The sequence below is a fragment of the Triturus cristatus genome, chromosome 4_1 (genome assembly GCF_964204655.1).
Source record: "Triturus cristatus chromosome 4_1, aTriCri1.1, whole genome shotgun sequence".
NCBI classification, from domain to species: domain Eukaryota; kingdom Metazoa; phylum Chordata; class Amphibia; order Caudata; family Salamandridae; genus Triturus; species Triturus cristatus.
The window spans coordinates 394,537,697-394,562,761 of NC_140585.1; the positions used below are offsets into that span (position 1 = coordinate 394,537,697).

General features: G+C 45.3%; 1 protein-coding gene across 2 annotated transcripts in view; it reads right to left on the reverse strand.

Moving 5' to 3' along the window:
• Positions 1 to 256: 256 nt before the first annotated feature.
• PARVG (parvin gamma) overlaps positions 257 to 25,065 on the reverse strand; it is a 282,942-nt gene continuing 258,133 nt past the window's right edge. Inside the window, exons 12-13 of one of the 2 annotated variants that reach the window (XM_085652453.1) lie at positions 7,996 to 8,068; positions 257 to 2,664 (exon numbers count right to left, since the gene is read on the reverse strand). In XM_085652453.1, the coding sequence (XP_085508579.1) occupies positions 2,597 to 2,664; positions 7,996 to 8,068 (141 nt within the window). In that variant the 3' untranslated portion in view covers positions 257 to 2,596. The remainder of the gene's footprint in view (positions 2,665 to 7,995; positions 8,069 to 25,065) is intronic. The other variant, XM_085652454.1, reaches the window with a different exon arrangement.

Sequence of the window (25,065 nt, forward strand, 5' to 3'; positions counted from 1 at the left end):
GGAATTAGGATGGCACTGCACATGGATGCCCCTTCCTGCTGCAGAATAATCTCAAAAGATCAGACATTGAGCATAAAGGGGTTACATTTGTGCACGGTGATTGGAGATTGAATACTAGTGTCATTTAAATTGAACCGCCATTAAGCAGTCATTGAGAATTGGAAACATTCAGAAAGAAATTAATACATTCATGCATTTGATATTTGTAAAGTTACTAATCTCACGAGAGTAACAAAAAAATTCAGTTGGCAATAGATTGTCTATAAATTGTAATTTTACTTGCATACCTTAAATAACACAATGGCAGATTCTCCAGTATACAGCCATGTTTAAGAAGCAAATGAACTTTTAATGTATTTCTCTTTTTACTTCCATAATATTTTCGTAATTCCTTCTCTCAACATTCCATGGAATAGGACCTTCACCATGAATTTACAGCTCATTAAGGCTTATTAAGCTCTATATACAAGAAGTTACAGTACTGTCTTCTGGGGATGCACAATGTGTGTAAAAAAACAAAAATTCGAAAATTTGTGAATACCCTTTAAGGCATTACCCTTATTTCCGTAACCAACACAGCCTAATAAATGTGTTGGAATTAAAATATACAAATGTGATTTTGTAAATTGCGGCAACATATCCAAGCATGCGTGACCTTACCTGCAATGTCGGAGGCCCAGGACAGTGAAGAAGGACTTGAGGCTTATGTGTCTCTGAGTTCTCACAAGTTGCAACCATCTCTAGTGGATGTGTAGCTCAATCTACAATGCATACCGGGTACCAAGTTGAGCTTACCTCAGTGGCGTTTGATAAGACCCCTGAATACCAAATCTTTGCCTGAAAGATCTGTGTGGTTGAAGAATGTGGTCTGTTCTGAACAAAAGCCGCCAAGGAAGAAATAACTCGAGGTATGGAGCAAGAGGACACAGTAAAAGGAAAGAAAGAGGCGTGGTAGTGAGCAACAATATGGATGGGCAGGTACAAGACAAAGTTGCAAAGATGGAATGTTCTTTATTGAGAACTTTAAGTTAAAGGTTCTTATTTCCACTTAGCCATTCTCAGTTGAAAGTATTAAGGAGGATCACTTCCATTCTTCCATGGGAGAATGGGACAATTATTAAATATTTAATTAAATTCACATCTGTACTATGGTCATTCTTTGCATAAAGATCAAGTGAGGTAAACACCGTCTCTATAGAGGGCAGCAGCATTGTTCTTGATGTGTACCTGCAAACCTGATCTTGTGTCCCACCATATTAAGACACTCTCCAGGCCACAAGTCCAGACATGGGTGGCGTTAAAATATTTTCGCTTAGTACACGTGTTGCTGTTTGGCAAGACTCCTGGTTTTCTAAGGATAAATTACCATGCTGCTGTCCTTCAAGACATCTGAGATCTGCTAGACTGAACATGTTAGCTTCCTCCCTTCACCCGGGGAAGCACAAAGGATGTAGATCCTTTTCTACAATGATGTCACCTTTGTTTTAGGAGTACGTGAAAGCTCCCTTTTTTCACTGCACAAGCATATGTCCATCAGGTTACTCCTACGTTCAGAAGCAAGAAGCGTCAGGGTGAACGCATGCAGAAAAGAACAGAACAGACAATACTGGTCAAGATGATGTGAAGACACAACATGAAATTAGACATGCAAAGGGGAGACACGTGGCTTGTGTAGCAAGGGGATCTGGATTTAAAAATTATAATAGAATTTCATACAAATGGTATTCCATAATTCACATATTGAACATTTTGAAATGTTTTACCATGATGTTCGGTCTGGTGACCAGTGGCATTGATGAACGCTCTGTAGATCTGTGACTCAAAATATGTACAAAATGTATCTTTGAGAGATATTATTGAAACTGTAACAGATTTTAATATCTTAATGATCATTCCATAAAAGGGCATGCAGAGAGTGCAGAACATTCCTAACGAATTTCGGAGCAGGTCAAGCTTCATGGAATGGCACACAATATATTGTCACGCTGCAAATCTTATAATCTAGTTTACTGGCCACTCCTTTGAGGGCTGGCTATACATCCACCCCCACACCCATCCAACCCAGACGTCACAAGTGATGTGGGCCTGTTAATAAAAGGGCCCAAGTGCACGTGCGCCTGGCCAGTTCTACGTACCATACACACTGTGTCTGTGTCACTACTTACTAAGTATTTGGGCTTAGGGCTCACGACTTTACAATTGTGAGGGCCGACGCCATGCCGGGTTACCCACCTCAAGTCTTTCACAGACCAGCCATGCAGGTGCGACTCGGATATGGCCACAGGTCCTAGAGAGGTCTTTGACACTGGGACGTGGACTGATCGCTTTGTTTTAGATGTTCAAAGTTTTCTAATTACTCCTCCCCGTCCCCTCAGATTTGCACATCTCTTACAGCTGTGGTCCTCTGAAATGCACACATTGAGGATCTGTAATGATCGGTTTCGGACAGGATTTGAAGCACAGCGTTATCTTATCGTCCACAATTTGAAGCTCTCCAAGCTCGTTAGCAGGACAGGATTTCCTCTCAAAACAACAACACACTCAACACTGGTGAGAGGAAGGTGATCTCAGGAGCGGCGTCTTCCTTTTAAAATGTTTATTTGTATTTTGAGAACAAGCTGTACAAAACTCGGAGCAAAGTTTTCACATCTCGATTCACAATATCTGTGGGAAAAAAAAAACTCATCTTAGATAATGGATTCAATTTAGGGAGAGCACGAGCTGAAAGAACGGATCCAATCCTCCCCGTTCTGCTAACATGTTCTAATTGCTTTGGCTGCTTCCATCGCTACTGGAGTACAAGTATTGACACTCAGGAATGAAAGCATTGGTTAGCAACAATTCAGGGAGTTTATTTTTCTTTTCTTTGTCTTTGGCGAGAGCCTCACAAAGAGCCTCTTGTATGACGTACTGAAATTGGACATTGCCGCGTTTGTATTAGAAGCGACATGGTACGACACTGTATCCAGCGTGTGGCCCCCACTCTGAATCGATCACGTATATTCACCTCAATCTGATGACTATCTGAGAGTTCGTCCCTGTGCCTGATGCAAACATGGCCGTCGCTGGGCAAGAACTGCCTGAACCTCCATCTTGGACTTGTAGCCTATTTTCTCGTACTCCTATAGTTGTAACTCCCAATTCCTTATTCACTATATATCGCAGTCCGTCCCAAAGTCAGCCGCAACGACCAATGCACAAAACTCCACTTACCTTCTGCGGAAGGAGAGGTAGCAACCTTGGCTGCACTAGCCAACAGACAAACAAACACTGATTAGTATCACTGAATAAAGCAAGTAGTGGCAAGTGCAAAACAGACTGCCGCAAAGTCCTGCCTCTCCTTGTGCTGTGCAGAATGCCATCCTTTACACACAACTCCCCACACCCCACAGTGAATGTGTCCCAGATTTGCAGGGCTGTGAAAGGGAAGGTGGAAAATGGGCTCGCAAATGGTGGAAGGAGAGGTGCTGTCAATGGGGATAGAGGACATTACCATAGTACTCCCTGGCACTGAAAGGAACTACTTTGTGTGTGGAGGTGCTCCTTCTTAAAGGGAAGCATGCCATATCTCACAGTGAACTCAGCCAATTGCTGAAGTTGGTTGACACGTTGCTCCTTGAGGCATGCTGGAGCTGGTGGAGGAAAAATTTGAAATTACAGATTCACAGACTATTGGACGAAGTCTGGCTGAAAAAACCTACAAGCAACTATGATATGCACATCATTTTAGTAAAATTAAAAGTTATTTGCTAACATAGACCTAAAAAAAAAAGCCAGTCGGTTTGGCAGGAGCTGCCAGCCTCTTGCTTTTGAGAAAGAAGGCAAAACAGAAAGAAGGCAAGAAAGAATGAAGGAAAAAACAAAGAAAGAAGGAATGGAAGGATGGAGGGAGGGAGAGGAGAGGAGGGATGAAGAGAGCAAAGGAGGAAGGGAGGAAGGAAAGAGAGAAAGATGATTGCAATGATCAGTAAAGCAAACTCCTGAGCTTATATTCTGAGTTTGTGTGAGCTGCTGTTTGTATTATTGTTGTCCTTCAAAAGGCTGTAATCTCTAAAACTTTTTCAGACTAGTCCCATAGTTGGTGCACTATTGTAACTGCAGTGCACATATTTGACTACGGACTGTTTATTTCACAGATACATAGAATACTCAGCACCAAAAGGACAAAGATTGTATTACAGATAGGGATAGGTACTCACAATCAACCCACTGAGATTTCTCAGCAGCAAGCAAAGTTATCACTGATTACACTGTAATAAGCTGCCTACCTGGCTCATTAGTGAACACATAATTACACTCCTAATGAATTAATTCACCGACTTCATGGTCATATTGTAAGTGAACCATCTTACATCATGTAATGAAAGCAGTGTCGGCTCCTCCTCTAAAGCGGAGGAGTGTTGCCCCACTGATGTTTAGCAGAGAAATAAAGGGAAAATACAATGATAATAACTCGTGTTAGTAGGATTTTATTTTCTCCTACTTCTGCAGCTTTGCGGGAGGGGTTGGGGGGGGGGAAGAGTGGTAGAAACCCTCCTAAGTGCGCAAAGTTGTGCGCACTTCGCATGTTCTCCATGCAGGCTGCATTACAGCCTGCATGGAGAACATGCCCAGGCTTCCAGTCAGCGTTTGAGCACCGAAACCCGGCACTCAGACCAATCACAACGCTGCTAAGGCAGCGTTGTGATTGGCTTACTGAGAGTCTGGGTGTGTTCCTGTTCAGGCCAGCGAGCAAGGACTATGGAGGAGAGACACGGCAAGGATGCGGCAAAAAGGTACTCTTTTTCTTTTATTTTTTAACACCCGCTTCCACCAAGTCCTTCCCCACTCCTGCCCCACACCTCCATACCTCTGATCCATGCTGGCTGCCGCTGAATGCAAACCTACTTTTCTATGATTACATCCTCCCCACCCTTCTCTCTCTACCCGCTTTCAATGTTTGGACTGATGCTGCTGGTTTCCAACATTGTGGCACTGTACAATTGGCTAATCCCTGATTGGCACATCTAAATACCTTTAACTTAGTCCCTAGTATATGGTAGTCTGTGTGCCCAAGGCCTGTAAGCTAAATATCACTAGTGGACTGCAGCACCTATTGTGCCACCCCTAAAGTGACAAAGTAAAACCATGTTCTGCGGCCTGCCCTTGCAGCCTAAGTGTGGACTTTCAAAACTGCAAATTTGACCAGGCAAAATAAAACTTTTGCCATGCCTAAACCTTCCTTTCTAATACTGGCAAGTCACCCCTAAGACTCGCAAGTCACCCCTAAGGCTGGCACTAAATGCCTGCAGGTCATGTTGTATGGTGTTCACAAAGTTGGACATGAATTTTTAAGCCCTACATGGCTTGGCGGTGAAAAATCTCCAAAGTCGTTATTCACTTTGGCAAGGCTGGCTCTCCCATCGAAAAACATTTGGTTACATTCTAACACTTGATAACACACACCTTCAGTTTGGTGATACCTAGAACCATGGTTCAAAGATTCAAATTATTAGGAATGAAAATCCAATCTGATGGTCCAGTCGGACTTTAAATTACTATTTTGAAAATCACACTTTTGAAAAGGTTTTTTTTTTTTCTGCATAAAGCCTCTAGCGGCATTTTAAGAATGGATTACTAACTGTCATCTGGCAGCCTGATAGGCGTTGTGAATGGTTCCCAGGAAAGCAAACAAAAGGGCCTTGGATGGGAGAAGGGGGTCCTCATCGTAACAGGATGGCCTGGGGGACGTGCCTACTAACTGCAAATCCTACTATACTACTTACTACACTCAGGATTCGAGATACAGTCTTAAAATGATTTAAAGACTTCTTATCAAAAAAATTCTTTCCAGTTAAATTAGCACCCTCTGATTTTTATTGTTGAGACAATGTATAAGTAGGGGATCCCGGGCTCTATGACGTTGTCTTTGCTTTTTAATTTGCATTTCACTCCACTGGTTTGGTTGAGTGACTCCTCTGGTTTAATATTTTTGTTATATGCAGATGACACACTGGTAATAGCTACCTTCAGAGAAAGCTATTCGAAAGTTGCGTGCGGTCGGAGGCTTTGTCTAGAGAAAGTGCAGTGTTGGCTGAATTTGAACCATCTAAAGCACAATAGTTCCAAACCAGAGATCCTAGGTCTTCTTAAACCCATGATACCACTTCAATGTACCTTTTGTCCGAATAGCCTGAGACCTTCTCCTTCATTGATGCCAACAGTTAAGAGCCTGGTGTTAAAATTGATGTTGCACTCACCTTTGCAGATCAAATATAACTGTGCCTAAAGCCTCTCTATGTCAACTGTATTCTCTAATACTGAATGCTCTATTTACTCCACCTCAAAAGATAACAATATTGAATACATTGTGTCATCTGACCTAGATTATTGTAATTCTATCTACCTGGGTTTACCAGTTCCTCTCATTAGGAAATTGCAACGGATTCGGAACTTTGCAGCAAGATTGGCCACAGGTGTACAACGCGGCTTTCATGTGCCTCTTCTGTTGGCAAAACTAACTAGGCTGCCAGTAAGGAAGAGAATTATGTTTTTTCACCCTGGCTTGCTTCTCCTCACATTCTCTCTATTTTTGAATTCACAAACTAATAATAAGACTCCATCGGCTTAAAACCTTTGCTCAACAACTCCTTTGCCTCTTTCTATCCCTTCCCCTTCTTGTGCTTTTTCCTCACATTTATTCTGTCTACTTGCTCCCAGGTTTTCACATTCACTCTTTATTTGTTCTGCACATATTTTGTCTTTTCTCTTCTGAATGCATATGTTGGTTTTGGTCTCATAAGCCTTATGTGATATATTGAACTCTCCGTGCAGTTCACGTTTATAGCATTATGTTAGTATTTGTTTTGTACAGTGCTGTCAAAACAAAGAAGTGTTAGCTAAACCAGTCGTCAGATGTATATACTTGCTTCATTGGTGGCAAAGTTAAATATGCTAGGTTAAATCTTGATTTGGGTAACGATACCAAAGGCATTAATGAGTTTTGGAAGATCCCGCCTAATTGAAAAAGAAAAACAACAGATGATTCTGAAATATTTAATTGAGGTTTTTAGAATTCTGAAAATGTAAGAATGCTTCATAGAATGAGGACCCATGGATGAAGAATGAGAAGAGGGAATTGAGATATGAAAGTTGCGGAATAAAAAGTGAGGGATGATGAGTGAAGCTGTAGGAATGCTAAATGAGGGTAATATGTGAGGATGAGAAGTGAGTGAAGATCAGTGAAGGAGCAGCACTGAGGGATGAGCTGGGATGGATGAGGCATGATGGGTATGAAGTTAGAGATGACCAATGAGGGCTGAAGAATAAGGCGCGAGGGGTGAGGAATGAGCCGTGATGGATGAGGAATCAGAGATGTGGAACGAGGGATAAAACATTAGGAGGAAGGGAAGAGCGAGGGGTGGGGAATTAGCTGTGCGGGCGCCCTAAAATGGACGCTTAACAGGAGGCACCGGTCATTCTGCGTCTCACTCTGTGTGTGTTTACTGGGCGACCCAGCAGACTGGCCTGGCTCCCCTCGCTCACTCTTCAGTGCTCCCCAGTGCAGACAGGCCGGGTCAGAAGCATCTCGCCGCTGCCTCTTCGCCTAAGCTGCGCTTGCACTGCAGACGTACAGCTGGGCAAGAGCCCCGTTCAGCAAAGACCCCGAGTGCGGGAGCTGAGCTGTCTGTGCTGCATTAATGACGCCCCATTTCATCTTTATGAATAATTCCTGTTGGTGAATGCTAGGCTGACGGATAACGGCGCGCACGGGTGAAAGGCGGCCTCTGCCTTCATTTCAGGCGCTTCCCCTTTGCTAATCTCTCCACCTCAGTGTGCCTCGGCTATTCTTTTGTAAACTCAGGGAGCTACAACGGGGCCGGCAGCGCACCTGCTGCCGAACAATGAGGTTTTCATTCAAAGAAGTTATCTTTCGCTGCAGATGGCATCCGACAAGAAATGTTTTTAAACAAATGAATAATTGCCATTGTGAGTCGTGTTTATATGGCTGCTCACCTTCGGGGCTGACAGGGCTGTCTAGGAGGCCTCCATCCATCAGCAGGGCCACGGCGAGTCGCGCATTATGAAGCTGGTAATGAGAAAACGTCTCGTTAATGGGATGGAAATGGACCACTTACAGATGAAATGAGGACAGACAGAGCCGGGGGTGGGAGGGCAGCTGCAGGCTCTGTTCCTGCTGCAGAATCCTCATCAGGCTGAGGAGGAGGGGGAGGATGTACGTGTGACTTTGAGAAGACAAGAGGGAGGGGTTCTAAGGAGGGGTGCACATGGCATGACAGTGAGCATGTCAGGGAGGTGACACGGTTTTAAAGATGACATGACCAAGGGCTCGGTGTCACTTTCAATGCGCTGCCTGAGAAACAGCATTCGTTGATATAATACAGAATACAATTATAAAGATGTCTCTTTTCATTGATTCAGGAAGATAGACTTTTGGAGTGACCAGCTCACATTATTGCAGACAGTGATTTGCATTATAATTGCTCAAATTAACACATTATTTTCAACAGCATTAATTTTTTAGGTTTCGCCGGCGTGCTGTGCTTGAAAAATCTATTGTTTTCAATATAAACTTAAAAGGGACACCTCTCTTTTCTGGCTTCTCATTGGTTCCTGTCCATGCCACTTACCTTTCCTCCAATTCTATTGGCTGTAGCATATTTGCCTGCATTTACCAATGCTTGTTCCTCGCCTGCTTCTCTTATCAGTTTCCCGCCGCCGAAAATCTGTTAACATCTGCTTTGGTGGAACTATATTTTCATAAAGTTTTGCCTTTTTCCTTGCAGCATATTTACGATGATTTATGAAAACAGCTCTTTCTTCTTTACACACTGAAAACCGATGCATTACCAATGCTTGTTTAACTGGAAGGTATACGTATGTTAAATTAAGAGTTGTCTTCAGATAATCAAGACTGTCGTTACTGTTAATTCTCTTGAGCTCAATATTTTATTCCAATATTATAAGATTTTTTTCTAGCTCAATTCCATCATATGAAATGACTACATTGCAGATGCACCACAAGCATCATATCTCAGTCTCGAAGCTGGATAACAAAATCCTACTCAGAAACCTGAGATGAGATATTTGCTTGTCGCAGAATGAGAGACACTTTTTCTTCTACAAGATCCTGACTCACTTATGGGGCCGGTGTTAGGAGCAGTGTGGTCCACCAGGGCAAGGGCTGGCCACCTTGGACTATTATGTAACATTCACATGCCAACAACTTTAGTATTGATTGGTTCCAATGAGCCACCCGGGGGAAGAGACAAAGACCTGTGGACATAAATGAGGGAGGCGCTTAATAGTCCATTCACAGGAAATATCCCTTGATTAGAGAGATCAAAGTGCAAAGAAGTACATCTAAGTTCAACTGTGTGAACATTTGTGTATGGAGGTGCACAATGCAAAATGGGGACATATTTTTCCAAGTGTACACAGAATATATTGGTATCCTGTGTAAACACTGCATTTCCCAGGCAGATGGTGAGAGTGGCATAGGAGAGTCAAGAAGCAGGCACCTCCCTTAGTGAACAAGGGATGCTCCTTCTATGTGTAACTGCCTCTACCTGACACGCACCAGAGCCCCAGGCACAAATACTGTTTATGGCCTGTTTGCGTGCACATAACATATGTTAGAAATGAGGGTCTCTAGTTGGCAGAGGTAGGTAACTTTGTCAAAGTAGGGACCTTTACTTCTAGTCAGGGTAAAGGGGGATGCACATTTTATATTACCCCTGCTCACCCCCTTGGTAGCTTGGAACGAGCAGACAGGCTTAACCCAAGGGCAACGTGTAAAGAATTTGTACTCAAGACACACAGTAACACAGTGAAAACGCCACAAATGAACACCACACCAGTTTAGAAGAATAAAATATCTTTATCTAAAGTAAACAAGACCAAAACAACAAAAATCCAACATACGTATATCAAAATAGCACTTTAAAACAGTTACTTGTAGAAATAGCACTTGTAGAAACAAATAGCTCCACCTGGGGATATTACGACATCGTGACAGGCATAAATCCAAAGTACAGTGCCAACCGCGAAGTGCGCGGCATCGAACATGGAGTCACACGGACCCCCAAACAACAGTACTTTGGAAAATGAAGTCTATGGACGATGCACAGCGTCATGGAGGTGAGGCGTCTGTGAGGCGTCAGTGGCGTGTTCGAGGCCGGTTCCCTGCTTGCCACAGAGGAGGCAAGTCGTTGTGTCCGCAAGGAGGCAACGTGTCGAGTCCAGAACAGGGAAAGACGTCAGTGGTGAGGCGTCGGTTCCGGTGAGGTGGTGTGAAGTCGAAGAGTTTGTGAAGTCACCCTCATCGGTTATAATACGATAACAGTATGCAGGCGCTGGCGATGTCGGTGCGAGTGCTGGCGACGGGAAGGCCAAAAACTAAAGGCGTCGGTTGGTATCGAATGGCGTCAGAGCTGCGGTGCAGGCAGGGCGGTGCATCATGCACTTTCCAAGTGGTGCCCATGGCAGTGGCGCTGACATGTTGTTTTTCTTGCTTTTTTAAAGTTTCTTCCAACTCCCAACAGCAGGAACAACCTCCAGAGGCCCAGAACAATAACCTCCTGGTGGGTCATAACTCCCAGCAGTGGAGTTCAGGGGAGCTGGTGGTGAGGTCTTTGTGTCCCTGATACTCTAGAACAGGAGGCCAGCACACACAAGCCCTTGGAGATTCTTCTTCAAACAGGTTCACAGCAAAGTTCCAGTCTTTGTCCTCTTACTTGGCAGAAGCAGCAACTGCAGACCAACTCAGCAAAGCGCACAGCAAGGGGCAGTGCTCCTCCTTACAGCTCTCCAGCTCTTCTCCTTGGCAAAAAGTTCCTCTTGAGTCCAGAAGTGATCGAATTCTCTGGGGTTTAAGGTCCTGTACGTATACCCCATTTTCTCTATGTTCTCTTAGAGGCAAGGGTCTCAGAGCCTAGTCCAAACCAGTTCTGTCCTCTCTAGTGCAGCATCACTAGAGGAGTTGGAGACAGCATTGTGCAGAGGAGAAGCTTCCTATTCATGTGTAAGTGAAACCCCTCCCACCACTCTAAATGTAGCCAAGGTCCAGTCAGCTCAGCTCTGAGTCACCCAGGAAATGCAGGTCCCACCGCAACCCCCCCTCCCCCGGTGGCTGTCTACAGTAAATGCACATCCCCAGCCCCCGTCACTCCAAAACCAGACAGTCAATACACAAACCGGCAGAGGCACACAGAATGGTTAAATAAGGAAATGTCTACTTTCTAAAACTGGCATTTCCAAACAGACAATTTAAAAAACATATCCCTAAAAAGATATGACTCTAGATGTACATCAACATTGAAAACCTTAAAGAAAGCTTTGTCTGCCGACCCTAAAGATAGAGTTCAAATTCGTCGAGCGAGACATGATTATAAGCTGGCAATTAAACAGCGGAGGGCGAAATTGAAGCAAGAGGCCTGGGAAGCCCTGGGGGAAGCTGCTGGGAATAAGGACAGTAATGCCTTTTGGAAAGTTATAAGGTCTGTTTATAACTTAAAAGACAGAGATAACTCTGTAGAAGTGGCCATAACGGCTGAGCTCTGGGCAGAACACTTTGGTAACCTCTATTCCAGCAACATACAGGGTAATGCCTCGAACCCAGGCAATGTGAATTTACCACCAGATGGCATTACCCAGGATAGCAATCTTACTGTTTCCCCAGCTCCTCCCTACCCTATTGAACTGGTATTCACCACACTAGAAGTGGAAGATGCCCTTAGAGAAAGTCCCTTAGGCAAAGCTCCCGGCCCTGACCACACCCCAGTGGACCTCTATAAATCAGAACCGGACTTCTGGGTTCCCTTGTTAACCAACGTACTTAACATGGGAAATAAATGCGGTTTTATCACCACCTGGTCGGATGCAATTGTAGTCCCCATTTTTAAAAAAGGAAATAGGGACGACCCTGCTTGTTACCGTCCTATATCGTTATTGGACGGTCTCATGAAAGTCGCTGGCAGGATCGTCCTCAAGAGGATACAATACTGGGAAAAAGAGAAGAAGGTTATCTCGGAGTTCCAATATGGGTTTCGAAAGAGACTAGGGACATTGGAGCAATCTTTAAATTTGTCCCTATTAGTCTCCAAATATACACAGGCCAAAAAAGGGGATCTATTTGTCACCTTTGTCGACCTCAGCTCCGCATTTGATTGTGTGGATCATGCGATGCTCTGGTCGACACTGGAAGATATCGGGGTGGACACAGCTATCCTTATATTTATTAAAGAATTATATAGAGAAGCGGGGGCCAGAGTAAGATTTGGGACCCAGGGGCAATGCTCACAAAAATTTGCTATAAACAGAGGGGTGAGGCAAGGATGCATACTTGCGCCCTTGCTCTTCTCATTTTACATAAATTCTATCGCGGAAAGCTTAATAACATTGGCAAGCGATTATCCGGCTGTTAAGGGTAGCCCTGTACCCATCCTTTTATATGCTGACGACGCGGCAATCATGTCTAGGACAAAAATAGGTTTGCAGAGAGCAGTAAATGAATTTTCATCCTACATGCATAAAAGAAATTTAAAGGTGAATATTTCCAAAACTTTCTCCATGCCCTGCTCTCAAAAGAACAATAGACCATCATGCTCAATATACTTAGATCAGCAAAAGATTGCTATTACTGACACCTTTTGCTATTTGGGCATTGTGTTTGACAGGTGGGGAAGGTGGAAACACGCAGTGTCAGCTAGGAAACTCGCCTTTAGCCGTGCCATAGGTGCTTTAAGAACCTTTGCAGCTAAAATTGGGGGTAAACCCATTCAAGAAATGCTACAGGTCTACCGCGCAAAGTGTATAGCAACGGCCACATATGGCGCAGGTCTCTGGGGTTTTGAGAATGTGTCTGTATTACAAACCTGTGAGAACATCTTCATTTGTTACTTACTAGGTGTGCCCAAAACCACGTCGACTTTTATGACTCACATTGAGACCGGCGTCAAATACCTCAGCGACATTATAAAAATATCACCTTGTCTGCTTTGGTATAAGATCTGGACCACAGAGGAGTGCTATCTGAATAGAAATCTCATAGAAGACTGCATGGGTTTGGACGGTGTTGCAAAAATTAAGTGGCTGCGACACGTACAAGCGATGTTTACTAACATTGGACACCCTGAATTTTACAACGAGCCAGAGACCCTACAAACCTTGACTAGACCGGCCCTCAAAAAGCTATTATCTACACACCTAGAGAGCGCTAGATGGGATACCGAGAAACTCAAAGGCACAACCCTGAACTATCAGCAAATTACCCCCACTGAAGGCCTACAATTTTATCTTGGAACTGAAAAGGCACCCTATGCCCGCATGCTCCTAACTAGGCTGCGCCTAGGGAATTTCTTCCGCTTGGTTGCTTTCCCGAAACAGAATGACTGGGCCTCATTGAAATTAATATGTCCATGCGATGACCATTCCACACAAAGTAACATTCACATCATGTTCTTTTGTAATTTGTACACCAGTCCGAGGAAATTATTCCTCTTACCCCTTCTTAAACGCTGGGGGATAAGAACATGTAAATCGGCACACTTAAAAATTTTGCTTTTAGAAGATGTGGATGTTATTTGGGTTGTTTCTCGCTTTTTAATGTCTGTGATGAAATTTAGAAACTCTATGAGTTAACTAACACATGTCAATCTTGACTGATTAATTCAAATCACTGTTGTACTTTTTTTTTAACTCTTGCGAGTAATGTTTTTTATCCATTTTGGTAATTTGTTTATATGGAAAATGTTTTTTAACTGTCTGCATAAATTGTATCTGTATGCTTTTATGATTTTTAGATAAATCGAATAAAGCTATATAAATTCAAATTCAAGATATGTTCTTAAATTCAGAAGAGCCTAAACTCAATTTCTCCATCTTGTCCCAATGGAAAGTTATACTTGTAAGATGTTACAAAGTAACTCCATTGTTAGCCTATGGGACATATAGCCTTTCAACAGTGAAAAACAAAATTGGCAGTTTTTCAAAATTAGGCCATGTAAAACACACCAGCAAATGTCCTACCTTTTACCTACACTGCCCCCTGCCCATGGGGGTACCTTGGGCCTACCATAGGGGTGTCTTACATGTAAGAAGAGGAAAGGTTAGGGCCCTGCAAGTGGGTGCACTTGCCAGGTCAACATAGCAGTTGAAAACTGCGCCTGCAGACACTGCAGGGGCAAGTCTGAGTTACATTTGGAAGGCTCCTTGTGTGGGTGGCACAATCAGTGCTGCAGGCCCACTAGTAGCATTTGATTTGCAAGCCCTGGGCACACAAAGTTCACTTTAGTTCGAGCTTATCAGTAATTCAAATATGCCAATCATGGATAACCAATTAGGATAACAATTTACAAAGGGACCACTTGCACTTTGGCACTGAACAGCAATGGCAAATTGTTCAAAGCCTCTAAGCCAGCAAAAACAAAATCCAGCACAGCATGAAAAATACAAGAGGTAGAGGCAAAAAGTCAGGGGAAACCACACCAAAGATGCCAAGTCTGACAACATATATTGCAATATTGCAGCTTAGATTCCAGAGCCAAGCTGTCCTTTACAATATTGTCCAAACAGTATACCCATTAATACCAGATCTTTTGGCAGCATGTGATCTGATGTACCACATCATTCAGCTGCTAGAAATTCAAAAAATAGATGAACATATCACTCACAGCCATCACACTGGAGTTGCTCCCTCCTGCAAAGCTGCACCAAGGCAAATTGGGGCACTTTCAGTATAAAGTCTAGGGGTTTATTTGTCAGAATGCTGAGTTGATCTATGATCTCCCCTTAGCTCTACATGCAACCATTGGCTACTTTATTGATAGATGCATACTGTTCTACAAAATACGAAATATATGCCAACAACAACCTGATCCATTTCTAATTGGGGATAGAATTATTGAACAATCAACCCATTCCAAATAATTAGCTTATGTTCGTAAGGAAATGAAATGAGAGGAAGACTTCTTTTCTTCAAACACAAAATTGTGTAATTAGTAATACCAGGAAATATTGTGTATGGGCCTACATTATTAAATCAGGAATTTGCCCCCCCTGCAGAAAGGTGCCATATCTGATTCACCACTCACATTCTGTCTGCAAGTCAACATAGCATCAAGGTTATCCACTTACAATTACCCGTGCTCACCCAAAGACCATTCACAAAAGCATGCCAACATGGCAGACACACTCCTTGCCATCCTTATTTCATCCCCCCAACCCTCTATCATCCTCTTTCTGGTACAACCTATTGCTGTCAGTTACCCATCTATTATTGGACTCTTTTTCTAGTCATCATCCCATGTTTCCAATTCCTGCTTGTTTCCCAGGGCTGCCTCTCCCTCCTCACAGCACTCCAATATTTCTGTCCTATTTCTGCTCTCATCCGGTTCCCATGCTTTACTCCATTCTCAACCATTTTACCTTCTCCCGCCTGTGTCCTGTTCGCCACTAGCCAATGTTTCACCGTTGCCACTTAAACCCCTCTCCTTACATCCATGTCCAAGTCCCATTACCCCTCCTGGCAAGTTTACCTGTCTGGCTGACCTTCCCACAACCTATCCATGTCCCTACTTCCTAAGACCGGCTCAGTGCCCATATAAGCGGCACAGAGTACCGGTTGCCTATACTAAGAGAAAGTTATTCAAAGGTAAATGCAATTTGGAGGTAAATGTTGGATCCCATGATCCACTCAAAAATCGCAATACAAAAAATGTACCTTAAATTCCAGGATACATTTAACAGGACACTCATTTAACAAGCCTCAGCGGCCATCAATCTATATGTTTCAGTCATGATAGAAGAGTTTTGGACATGGCTCATCACATGTTCGATTGGAATCCAACGCCCTGCAACTATGTTATATTCCTTCACACGATTGTCAAGCAACACAGAGCAACTTGATTAAAGTTACTTAGTAAATAAAATATGGACTGATTAGACGGTCTTCTATGTTACTTGAGTTATATTGCATGTGTGATACACTCTCCTTAATACGCCATCATTATTCCCTTGTGTTCGAACACCCACTCGCTTTTCCCATTGGCTACAATCATGATACCTAAACTTGGTACCTGAAGTGGCAAGTTGATAGTTTACAGCGCCTTAACAATCACTAATAAACAATATAAACACTTTGGACCAAATTCATAAAGTTGTGTTTTTAACACTCGTGAGTGTGTGTTTTCAGGGTAGAACGAGAACATAGAACATTATCATTAATTAAGCGACACATTTCTGGACATCAACACAAGTTGTATACTTTGGTACTTAGCCTAAACCCTATGTAAATAAAGATTTGCAGCCAGAACTTGCAGCAGTAATAGACACTAGTCCACTGCTGCTGGGATTACTGACTGCTGTGTAAATCAGCCACTCGCCGTGGGAATACGTCACACATCATAATGCACTTTCAGGTCCTACGACTCAGGAGTGATGCGTTGTGGTTTTACACCAGCAGCTTTCAGTTCAAATGAAAAGTAATCTCGCAAGCGACGCTCTTGGAGGCAAGGGCTGTCGCTGCTAGTCCTGTCAGTGGACTTAGCAGTAAAGGTCATCTCAGGACGCCACACTGCCTTCTTATGTTCCGGATGTGGGTGGATGAACAACTTCAAATGATATGGATTTGCATCCGGATTTAAAGCAGGTATTTGTTCTAATTGAATAATCTAACACCCCAGCAGACAATACCTATGAGCACCGCATTAATGTAATTTAGTTTGTGCCCTTGTGGCATTACAAATAGTTTTGTTACGATAAAGTACATATTCCAATTTTATTACACATCCATATCCTCACAAATATTTATGTTCCATGTGTAACCTTGGTTTAACCTACCCAAGGCATGCACATTCAAGATTAGAACAATCCAGGTCAAATTAATTTCGAATTGCATATACCATTGGCAGAAAGAGACAATATTTGAGAAATTTGAAATACAGTTCTTTATTAAAAAATAAAAAGTGTGCCTACAGCCATAATTTGGCAAATAGTCATGTCTTTGCTTCTCGGCATTGCTTGAAGTGAACAGAGAGGTTATTCACCTGTACATGCTGCCTTTAAGGTCGTTTGTGGCATGAAACATACCTCTCTATGTCACATAAAACGTTTGGAAACTAAGAGAATATCACGTAAAAGTGAATGTTTTTGTTAAGTATCAGCATTTGTAATTGTTTCTTAGAAATATTGTTACATTGTTGTGATTGTGCTCATGTCTTGAAAGCATTTTGACTAGATCATTGCGTTTCTTCTGTGGTAAATCTGAATTTCTCTCAACAGTGAAACATATGTTCACGTGCCAGATAATGTCAATCAATCAGGGATTTGTAGAGCGCGCTACTCACCCGTGAGGGTCTCATGGCGCTGAGGAAGTGGGTGGGGGGAGGGTATGCAGATCCGTTTCAGCCGAAGAGCCAGGGCTTGAGGGTCTTCTTGAATGTTTTGAGGGAGGGGGCGCGTCTGATGTCTGTCGGTAGCTCATTCCAGGTTTTGGCTGCAATGTGGGTGAACGATCTTCCACCTGGTCTGGCTCTGTGGATGCGCGGGGTTTCAGCTAGTGCGAGGTTGGCAGATCGGAGGTTTCTTTTGGGCACGTGGAAGTTTATTCTGTTCTTGAGGTATTTAGGTCCGCTGTTGTGCGGGCATTTGTAGGCGTGGGTGAGGATTTTGAAGGTGACTCTCTTCTCCACGGGGAGCCAGTAGAGTGTCCGCAGATGTTGGCAGATGTGTTCATGCCGTGGGATGCCGAGGAAGAGTCTGGCCGAGGTGTTCTGTATCGTCTGGAGTTTGCAGAGTAGGGATTTGTTGATGCCGGCAGAGAGTGCTTCCATAGTCGAGTTTGCTGGTGATGAGTGCGTGGGTGACTGTCTTTCTTGACTCAGGGGGGATCCATTTGAAGGTCTTTCGAAGGATGCGGAGGGTGTTGAAGCAGCTGGAGGTTGACGGAGTTTACCTGTTGGGTCATGGTGAGTGATGAATCGAGTACGATGCAGAGGTTTTTTGCGTGGTCTGAGGGGGTGGGCGGGCTTCCGAGGGCGGTGGGCCACCAGGTGTTGTTCCCTATTGAAGGGGTGGTTCAGAGGACGAGGACTTCTGTCTTTTCGGCGTTGAGTTTTAGGCAGCTATTGGTCATCCAGACTGCGACGTCTTGAATGCTCTCAGGAAGTCATCTGTGGCGGCGAGTAGGGCGGTCTCGGTGCTGTGGTTGCTTTGGAATCTGGATTGGGACGGGTCGAGCATGGCGTTCTCTTTGATGAATCGTGTCAGTTCCCTGTGGACTGCTTTCTCTGCCACCTTGGCTGCGAAGGGAAGGAGCGAGATGGGCTGGTAGTTCTTGAGGTCGGTGGGGTCGGCCGTGGGCTTCTTGAGCAGGGGTCTGACTTCTGTACACTTCCAGTCATGAGGGAAGGTGCCTGTTGTGAATGTGGCGTTGATGGCCCTTTGTAGTTCGGGTGCGATGGCGTCCTCGGCCCTGTGGTAGATGTGCGGGGACCAGGGGTTGGTGGGGGCCCCGAGTGGATGCCTTTAATGGTTGTGGTGGTGTCCTCGGTCGTGATTGGTGTCCAGTTGGAGATGGTGGGCTGGCGTCTCTGGGGGGCGGGAGTGGCGGCTGCGGCATCTTGTGGGTGGTCAACAAAGTTGTCGTAGAGTGTCCTGATCTTGAGGTGGAAGTAGGTTCCAAGCTTGTCGCAGAGATCTTGGGACCGGGTGATGTCTGTGGCTTCGCTGCGTGTGTTGGTGAAATCCCAAATTACACTGAAGAGTTCCTTGGAGTTGGCGAGAATTTTGTTGTGGATGAAGTTCCTTTTGGTAGTTTTGATTTGGTTGTGGTAGTCCGTGAAGGCGTGCTTGTAGGTGGAGAATTTATCGGTAATCTTGGTGTTCCTCCAGTTCTTCTCCAGATGTCTGCAGGTGTGCCTGACTTCATGGAGATCGGTGGTAAACCAGTTGGCTTTCCTGGAACGCTGTTTGCCGGGGCTGTGTAGCGGGGCAAGCTTGTCCGCGCAGCTGGAGATCCAAGTGTGGAGTCTTTTGGCTGCTATGTTTGCGTCGGGTGTCCAGGTGGGGGTGTCAAGGGTGAGGGCGGAGTTCAGTTGCTCGTTGGTAACCTTGCTTCAGTTCCTTCGTGGTGGGCGGGGGGTCAGTTTTGGTGCCTTAGGTTTGTTGATGGTGAAATGGACGCAGTGGTGGTTGGTCCATGGTGGTTGCATTGTGTGGCTGGAATAAACATTGCTACCTTCCGCGAAGATGGGGTCGAGGGTGTGTCCTGCTCTGTGTGTGGGTGCGGTGATGAGTTGGTTGAGTCTGATGCTGGCGAGGTTGTCCTGGAGGAGGGTGGAGTTGGGGGTCGCTGGGGTTGTCAAGGTGGAAGTTAAAGTCTCCGATGAGCACGTAGTTCATTGATGCGATGGTGTGGGGTGCGACGAAGTCTGTGATGGTGGTGATGAAGGGTGTCGGGGCCAGGGGATCTGTAGACGAGGGTTCTTCAGAGTGTGGTGTTTGGGCTGGTCTGGATCTGGAAGTGAAGGTGTTCGGGAAGGAAGATTTCGCTGGAGTTGTTGAGGGGAGGACGCTCTTGTGTGCGATGGCGAGGACCCCCCGGGCAGTTGGGGCGGTCCTTCCTCTGGATCTTCTATCCCTCCGGGAATGCGGTGTTGATGTCAGGGGCGGAGCCGGCGTTGGTCCAGGTCTCTGTGAAGAAGGCGATATCAGGCGAGAGGGAGTTGAGCAGGTTCCAGATTTCCATGTCGTGTTTGTGTATGGAGCGCACGTTGAGGAGGATGCATCTTAGGATGTCGTCCGTGTTGGCGTCGGCAGTATTGGAGACCGGGGTGGTGGGGAAGATCTGACACAGTGGAGGCAGGTGAACTGGCCATGGGTCGAGATTGGCGAGGGCTGTTGGCAGTCTCTGTGTCTTCCGGGGTTGAGTGCGAGGAGGGCGTCGTCGTCGTTGCGGTGGAAGGTCGCGTATCCAGGGTTCCTGGCTCTGGTCGGCTCGCGGACGGGCACAGGCGGGCTTGCCTTAGGCACGCCTTCGGCACGCCAGCGGCGCATCTGCTGCGCGACCGCACAGCGGCCACCATTAAGTAGGAGAGGGGGGCAGGACTGCAGGTAGGAAGGCGGGAGCGGGGGATGTGTCGGGGGGAGGGGCCACAGGGGCAGCAGCGGCGGGAAGAGGCTGTATTAAAAAATTACTTTCCCCCAAATAGAATTAAAACAGGAGGGAGCCCAAGTGAAGAGTTAAAAAAATAAGGAGAAGCACGTGAGCAGGGGGCGAGGGGGACACCTGGCGGGCTGGAACTGGATAGCCTCTGAGGCTGTGACGGGCTGCTGGCGTGAACCCTGAAGACAGGAGGGCTCTTGTGCTGAGGCGGTGCAGTGGTGAAAGCGGAGCTGATGGGGAGAGTGCTAGCCTGGACCGGAGGTCAAGGTTTCACACGCGCTCCCCCGCAGCAGCCGCCATTGAGTAGGAGAGGGGGGCGGGACTGCAGGTAGGGAGGCAGGAGCGGGGACTATGTCGGTGGGAGGGGCCGCAGCGATAGCAGCGGCGGAAAGAGGCTGTATTAAAAAATTACTTTCCCCAAAATAGAATTAAAACAGGAGGGAGACCAAGTGAAGTGCCAGCGTGAACCCTGAAGACAGGAGGGCTCTTGTGCTGAGGTGGTGCGGCGGTGAACTGCACCATTGCAGTGCAATTTTCCACTTATGTGTGGAAACTTTGCATTGATATTCTTCAAACATTTGAACTAAAAACTGGTATAAAATGAGGACTCCGTACTGGTCATGGTGGACATTTCCTTTGTAAAGTTGTTATTTGAGCAAATGTCACTACAAAATTGGTGCAAACTTAATGATCAGATTCTTCCTCTATAGGATTACTAAGCGGTGCACGGTTCCAAAAGCATAATTGATCACACAAACAAATCACCTATAACTACAAACCTCGGGCGGCCTGCACAGGTAAAAGCGGTGGGTGGGAAGTCGACAGATGACAGAATACGTAAAATTAAATAAAAAATAAAAAATTACCTTGTGTCAACTTCCCCCACCCCTCCCCACCTCGCCCCGCCACTCTTACCTGTGTGCTTGCTGCATCGCAAGGTAAGTGGTTTTATTTATTTTTGTATTTAATTTTACCTATCCAGTCGTCTTTCGACTTCCCTTCACCTTGCCCCGCCCCACTACTCTTACCTGTGCTGGCCGCGCCTGCTACAAACTACAAACCGTTCTATGCACCTGATTTGAATTTACGTGCAAAAAAGTAATCTGCAGTCTTAAATAACAAAATCCTGATTCATAGAAACAGGATCTGAAGACATTTACCTCCACACTTGAAATTTAATATTGCAGAAAATAGAAGAAAGGAAAGTCACTCAAAATCAAATCTTGTGCGTTGACAGAACCACTTTGCATCCATTTCCACCAATGCACATAAAGAAGTAAACATACTCCAAACAAGTTCATAATAGTGTTTTCTGATAGGGAAAAAATGATTTAAAAAAAAGACCAATATTTGAGAGAGGCGCTGTGAACTTTATTTCTCTAGATGAAAAAATAATTTCCCTGAGAAGGAAAAAAATTATTCCTTTCAATATCAAAATACTTTTCACTCAGGGGGATTGTCTGTGCTGCAGACTGTCTCAAGTCTAAGCAGACATACTCCTGAAAAGCTACACCTTTCAATATTTCCATGACTTCTAATGATTTCCGTGCAGCCCTTTAAAGTAGGAAATCTACTCGAATTATTATGGCAATACTACAAAGAGTTATTGCTGTCTATTTATAAACGATTCATAAGGCGTTCATTCCCCTCTTCTGATCTGTGTGGTCTGACGTTCAATACCTCTGAGTTTTGGCATTTTCAGCAACAGGGCTATTATTCAATGCAAGATTGTCAGTTCGAAAGCCAATTCTCTCAAAATTAGTTGCCGGAATGGGGTTAATTCTGTTATGGTATTTACGCTGTAACACAGATCAAGCATTTTCAGTTTGCTAACATTGAATATAGACAACACAAAACATCTCTACTATTCAGGTCAATGAAATTGAGCTCAAACTCCCATACACCAGGTTGTATATTTCAGAATTAAAAAAATTCTAACATCGTCATGTTCCTTTTCTACTGCAGAATTAACATGTTATCAGTAGGCAAAGTTAGGAAAGGATTCCCTGAGAAATGTCCGTCTTTTTAGGCCTCGCCTACGCATCGCACATGCGCTGCTTAGGAGCAGACCTTTAGCCATCGGTTCCCTTTTTCGCCCAAAAACATGCACGCGTTCCATTGCCTTCAATGGCAACGCGTGCACATCTGGCGATTTCCTTGTGGGAGCGAGCGGCAGCACTATATGATATCAGTTATCGCGCCTTGCCACTCTCTCCCGCAAGAGAATCGCGCAGGCCCCCTCCTCTATCCCTGCTGCTGCGCGCGCGCTTTTGTTTGTGTTTTTTTTAACTATGAGCGCGAGGCGCGCGGCCAATGCTTGTGTTATTGGATGTGCGCATCCCTGTTCTTACTCCCTTCAGTCTCTGTACACCTCGAGAGGACAGGCCCTCATCTGGTCCTATTTTGGGCGTTTATCACATCTCACTCTGTTTATCCCACGTCAGGCGCTTCCATCGTGTTTACAGCCCCCCTCCTCCAATGATCGCTACGAAATAAGGGCATGAATCCAACATGTAACTAAGAATGAAAGTTTGAGTAGCAGCAGCAACCGCGCGAATCTGTGATTTATAGGCAGGGCAATTGAAATGAAGTGATTCTGCAGCAGTTCCCTTTTCCACATAATTCATGATCTGAGCACTTGTGCATTTGCCAGATAAAACACCACCTTTCACCAAAAACACTTGCTCTACAGATGCTGCATATTTCAGGCCGAAGAGGTGACACAAGGCTGCCGTAAACCGACTAGGATTTCACGAACTCCGCTGCCAGTGGCCACACCAGGCCCGGCAGGGGGTCGATGGTAGTGATAGTGAAATGTGTGTGATGTGTGATTTAATTTCTTGTGCAACAGGACTGTTGACAAACACCTGTCTCCTTTCTAGGTGAACTACCAAGCCCTGATTTTGGTAAATGCAGGGGCCCAGAGACATCTTTTAGATTAAAAAAAAGCAAAAAACAATCATTCACTTACGAAAACTCAAAAATGTTCCGCCTCTCAAAATAAAGCTATTTTCGGTGGGGTTATGGGAAAGGCAAGCGCTACCTAACGTGTGCCACCATTATGGCGGTCGCGCCAGACCCCGGCAGTGAACCGGAAGCACTTTAAGTGGGGGAGACTGGTTTAGACCAGCCTCCTGCCTGGTGGTCCCACTGCCCCGCCTTAAAAGGGGGGCGGTGAGCGCAGGAACAGTCTCTTGTTCCTCGCGCCCCCACCAGGAACGCACCTGGGCCAGCGGCTGGACTTTCTGCGTAAAGTGTACATAATAAAAATTAATAATCAATGTTTTTAATATGTAATAAATACGGCCGGGGGGTTACTCCCCCCTAATCCAAAACAGTGTGGTTTGAAATGCTTGCCCTGGGGGGGGTACCCATCCATCCAAGGGCAGATTTGGGGGTTTCTTCTTTAAAAGGGGTCGTAGGCAAGTACCAGGCCATACGATGACGTACTGATTTCACGTTACTCGCAAACGCGTAGGACCAGCGATTGTGCTAAAGCCATTATTTCAGAGCCTAACCGTTTTCAACTAGTTTAAGGTGTATTTAACAGAAATAGAAATGAAAACGTGAACACCCAACACTTTGGGCAATATATGTACAGGCTTAACAGGAGACTCCAAAGTCACATATATGCGCAAAGACGTCACTAGGCTTTGTTATTGTGTTAGTAACGCGTCGAGATCAGACAGGCTCATTTAAAAATATAGTCAAACTTTGAGTCTCTTTTTCGCCATAACCCGATCACTGTTTTCGTTATATGGATCTCAAATTAAAACGTAGAAAAATATTTATATGTATACCTTTGTACAAAAAAAAGTGCACGGTAAGAATCGTACCCAAATAAAGGCCCCCAGGAGCCACGACTGAAAGGATGCCGCCATCTATGTATTTTTAATTAATTGCGCCGTGCTCTGAGTCATCGGTGACACACGGGCCCGGTAATCCTGTTCTAAATATAGCTCGCCGGCTTCCTGCTGGTGTTTGCTTCCACATGTGGCAGGGCCAGGGCACATTTTTCGTGTCCAACAGAAAAAGATTAACTGCGACACACCCCTGGGTCTGCTGCGCTCCCATGGTTGGAGAAGCATGCTGCCCTCCCCTCTGTGTGAGCACCGCGTGCCCAACGGGTCACAGGTCTGTGCTCGCCATCTCGGCCCTGCAGGCACACGATGAACGGGAAGGCGGTGGCACAGGACAGGGTGTCATGGGGACGCGGGTAATGCAGCTACATAACCGGGTGTCACGGGGAAACAGGTGCATGCAGGGAGGCGCGAGCATGCAGTCACAGGACAGATAGTCACAGGGAGACAAGGTGGTGCAGTAACTGGACAGGGAGCACAGGGAGGAAGGACATGCAGCCACAGGAGAGGGAGTCACAGGGAGGTGCATGCATGCAGTCACAAGACAGGGAGTCACAAGGAGACAGGGTGGTGCAGTACAGGGAGCACAGACAGGAGGGCATGCAGCCACAGCACAGTGAGCACAGGGAGACAGAGCAAGCAGTCACAGGACTGGCTGCCAACTTTTTAGCTGGAGAAGCAGGTTCGAGTCTCGGCGCCCGCTCAACATACTGTGATTCTGGGCAAATCACTTCATGTCCCCGTGCCTACCAACAATGAATATGCCCTTGTGTTATATAATTGGTGCTAATGTAAAGCGCTTCAATACATCAGGGTCAAGTTCGCGCTATCTAAAACTACAGAAAACAAGCATTGGCATAGCCATTAGGTCTCGCCTTTAGGAACTTATAAGTGTTTAGCCATGCAACAGTTAATGTTGTTGCACCAAGGATATTGTGCTGCATAACTAAATACTTATAAGGTCCCAAAGGCGAGACCTATTGGCTATGCCAATGCTTGTTGCTTTTTGTGTACACTTATGGGTAGAATGCTGACAGCAAA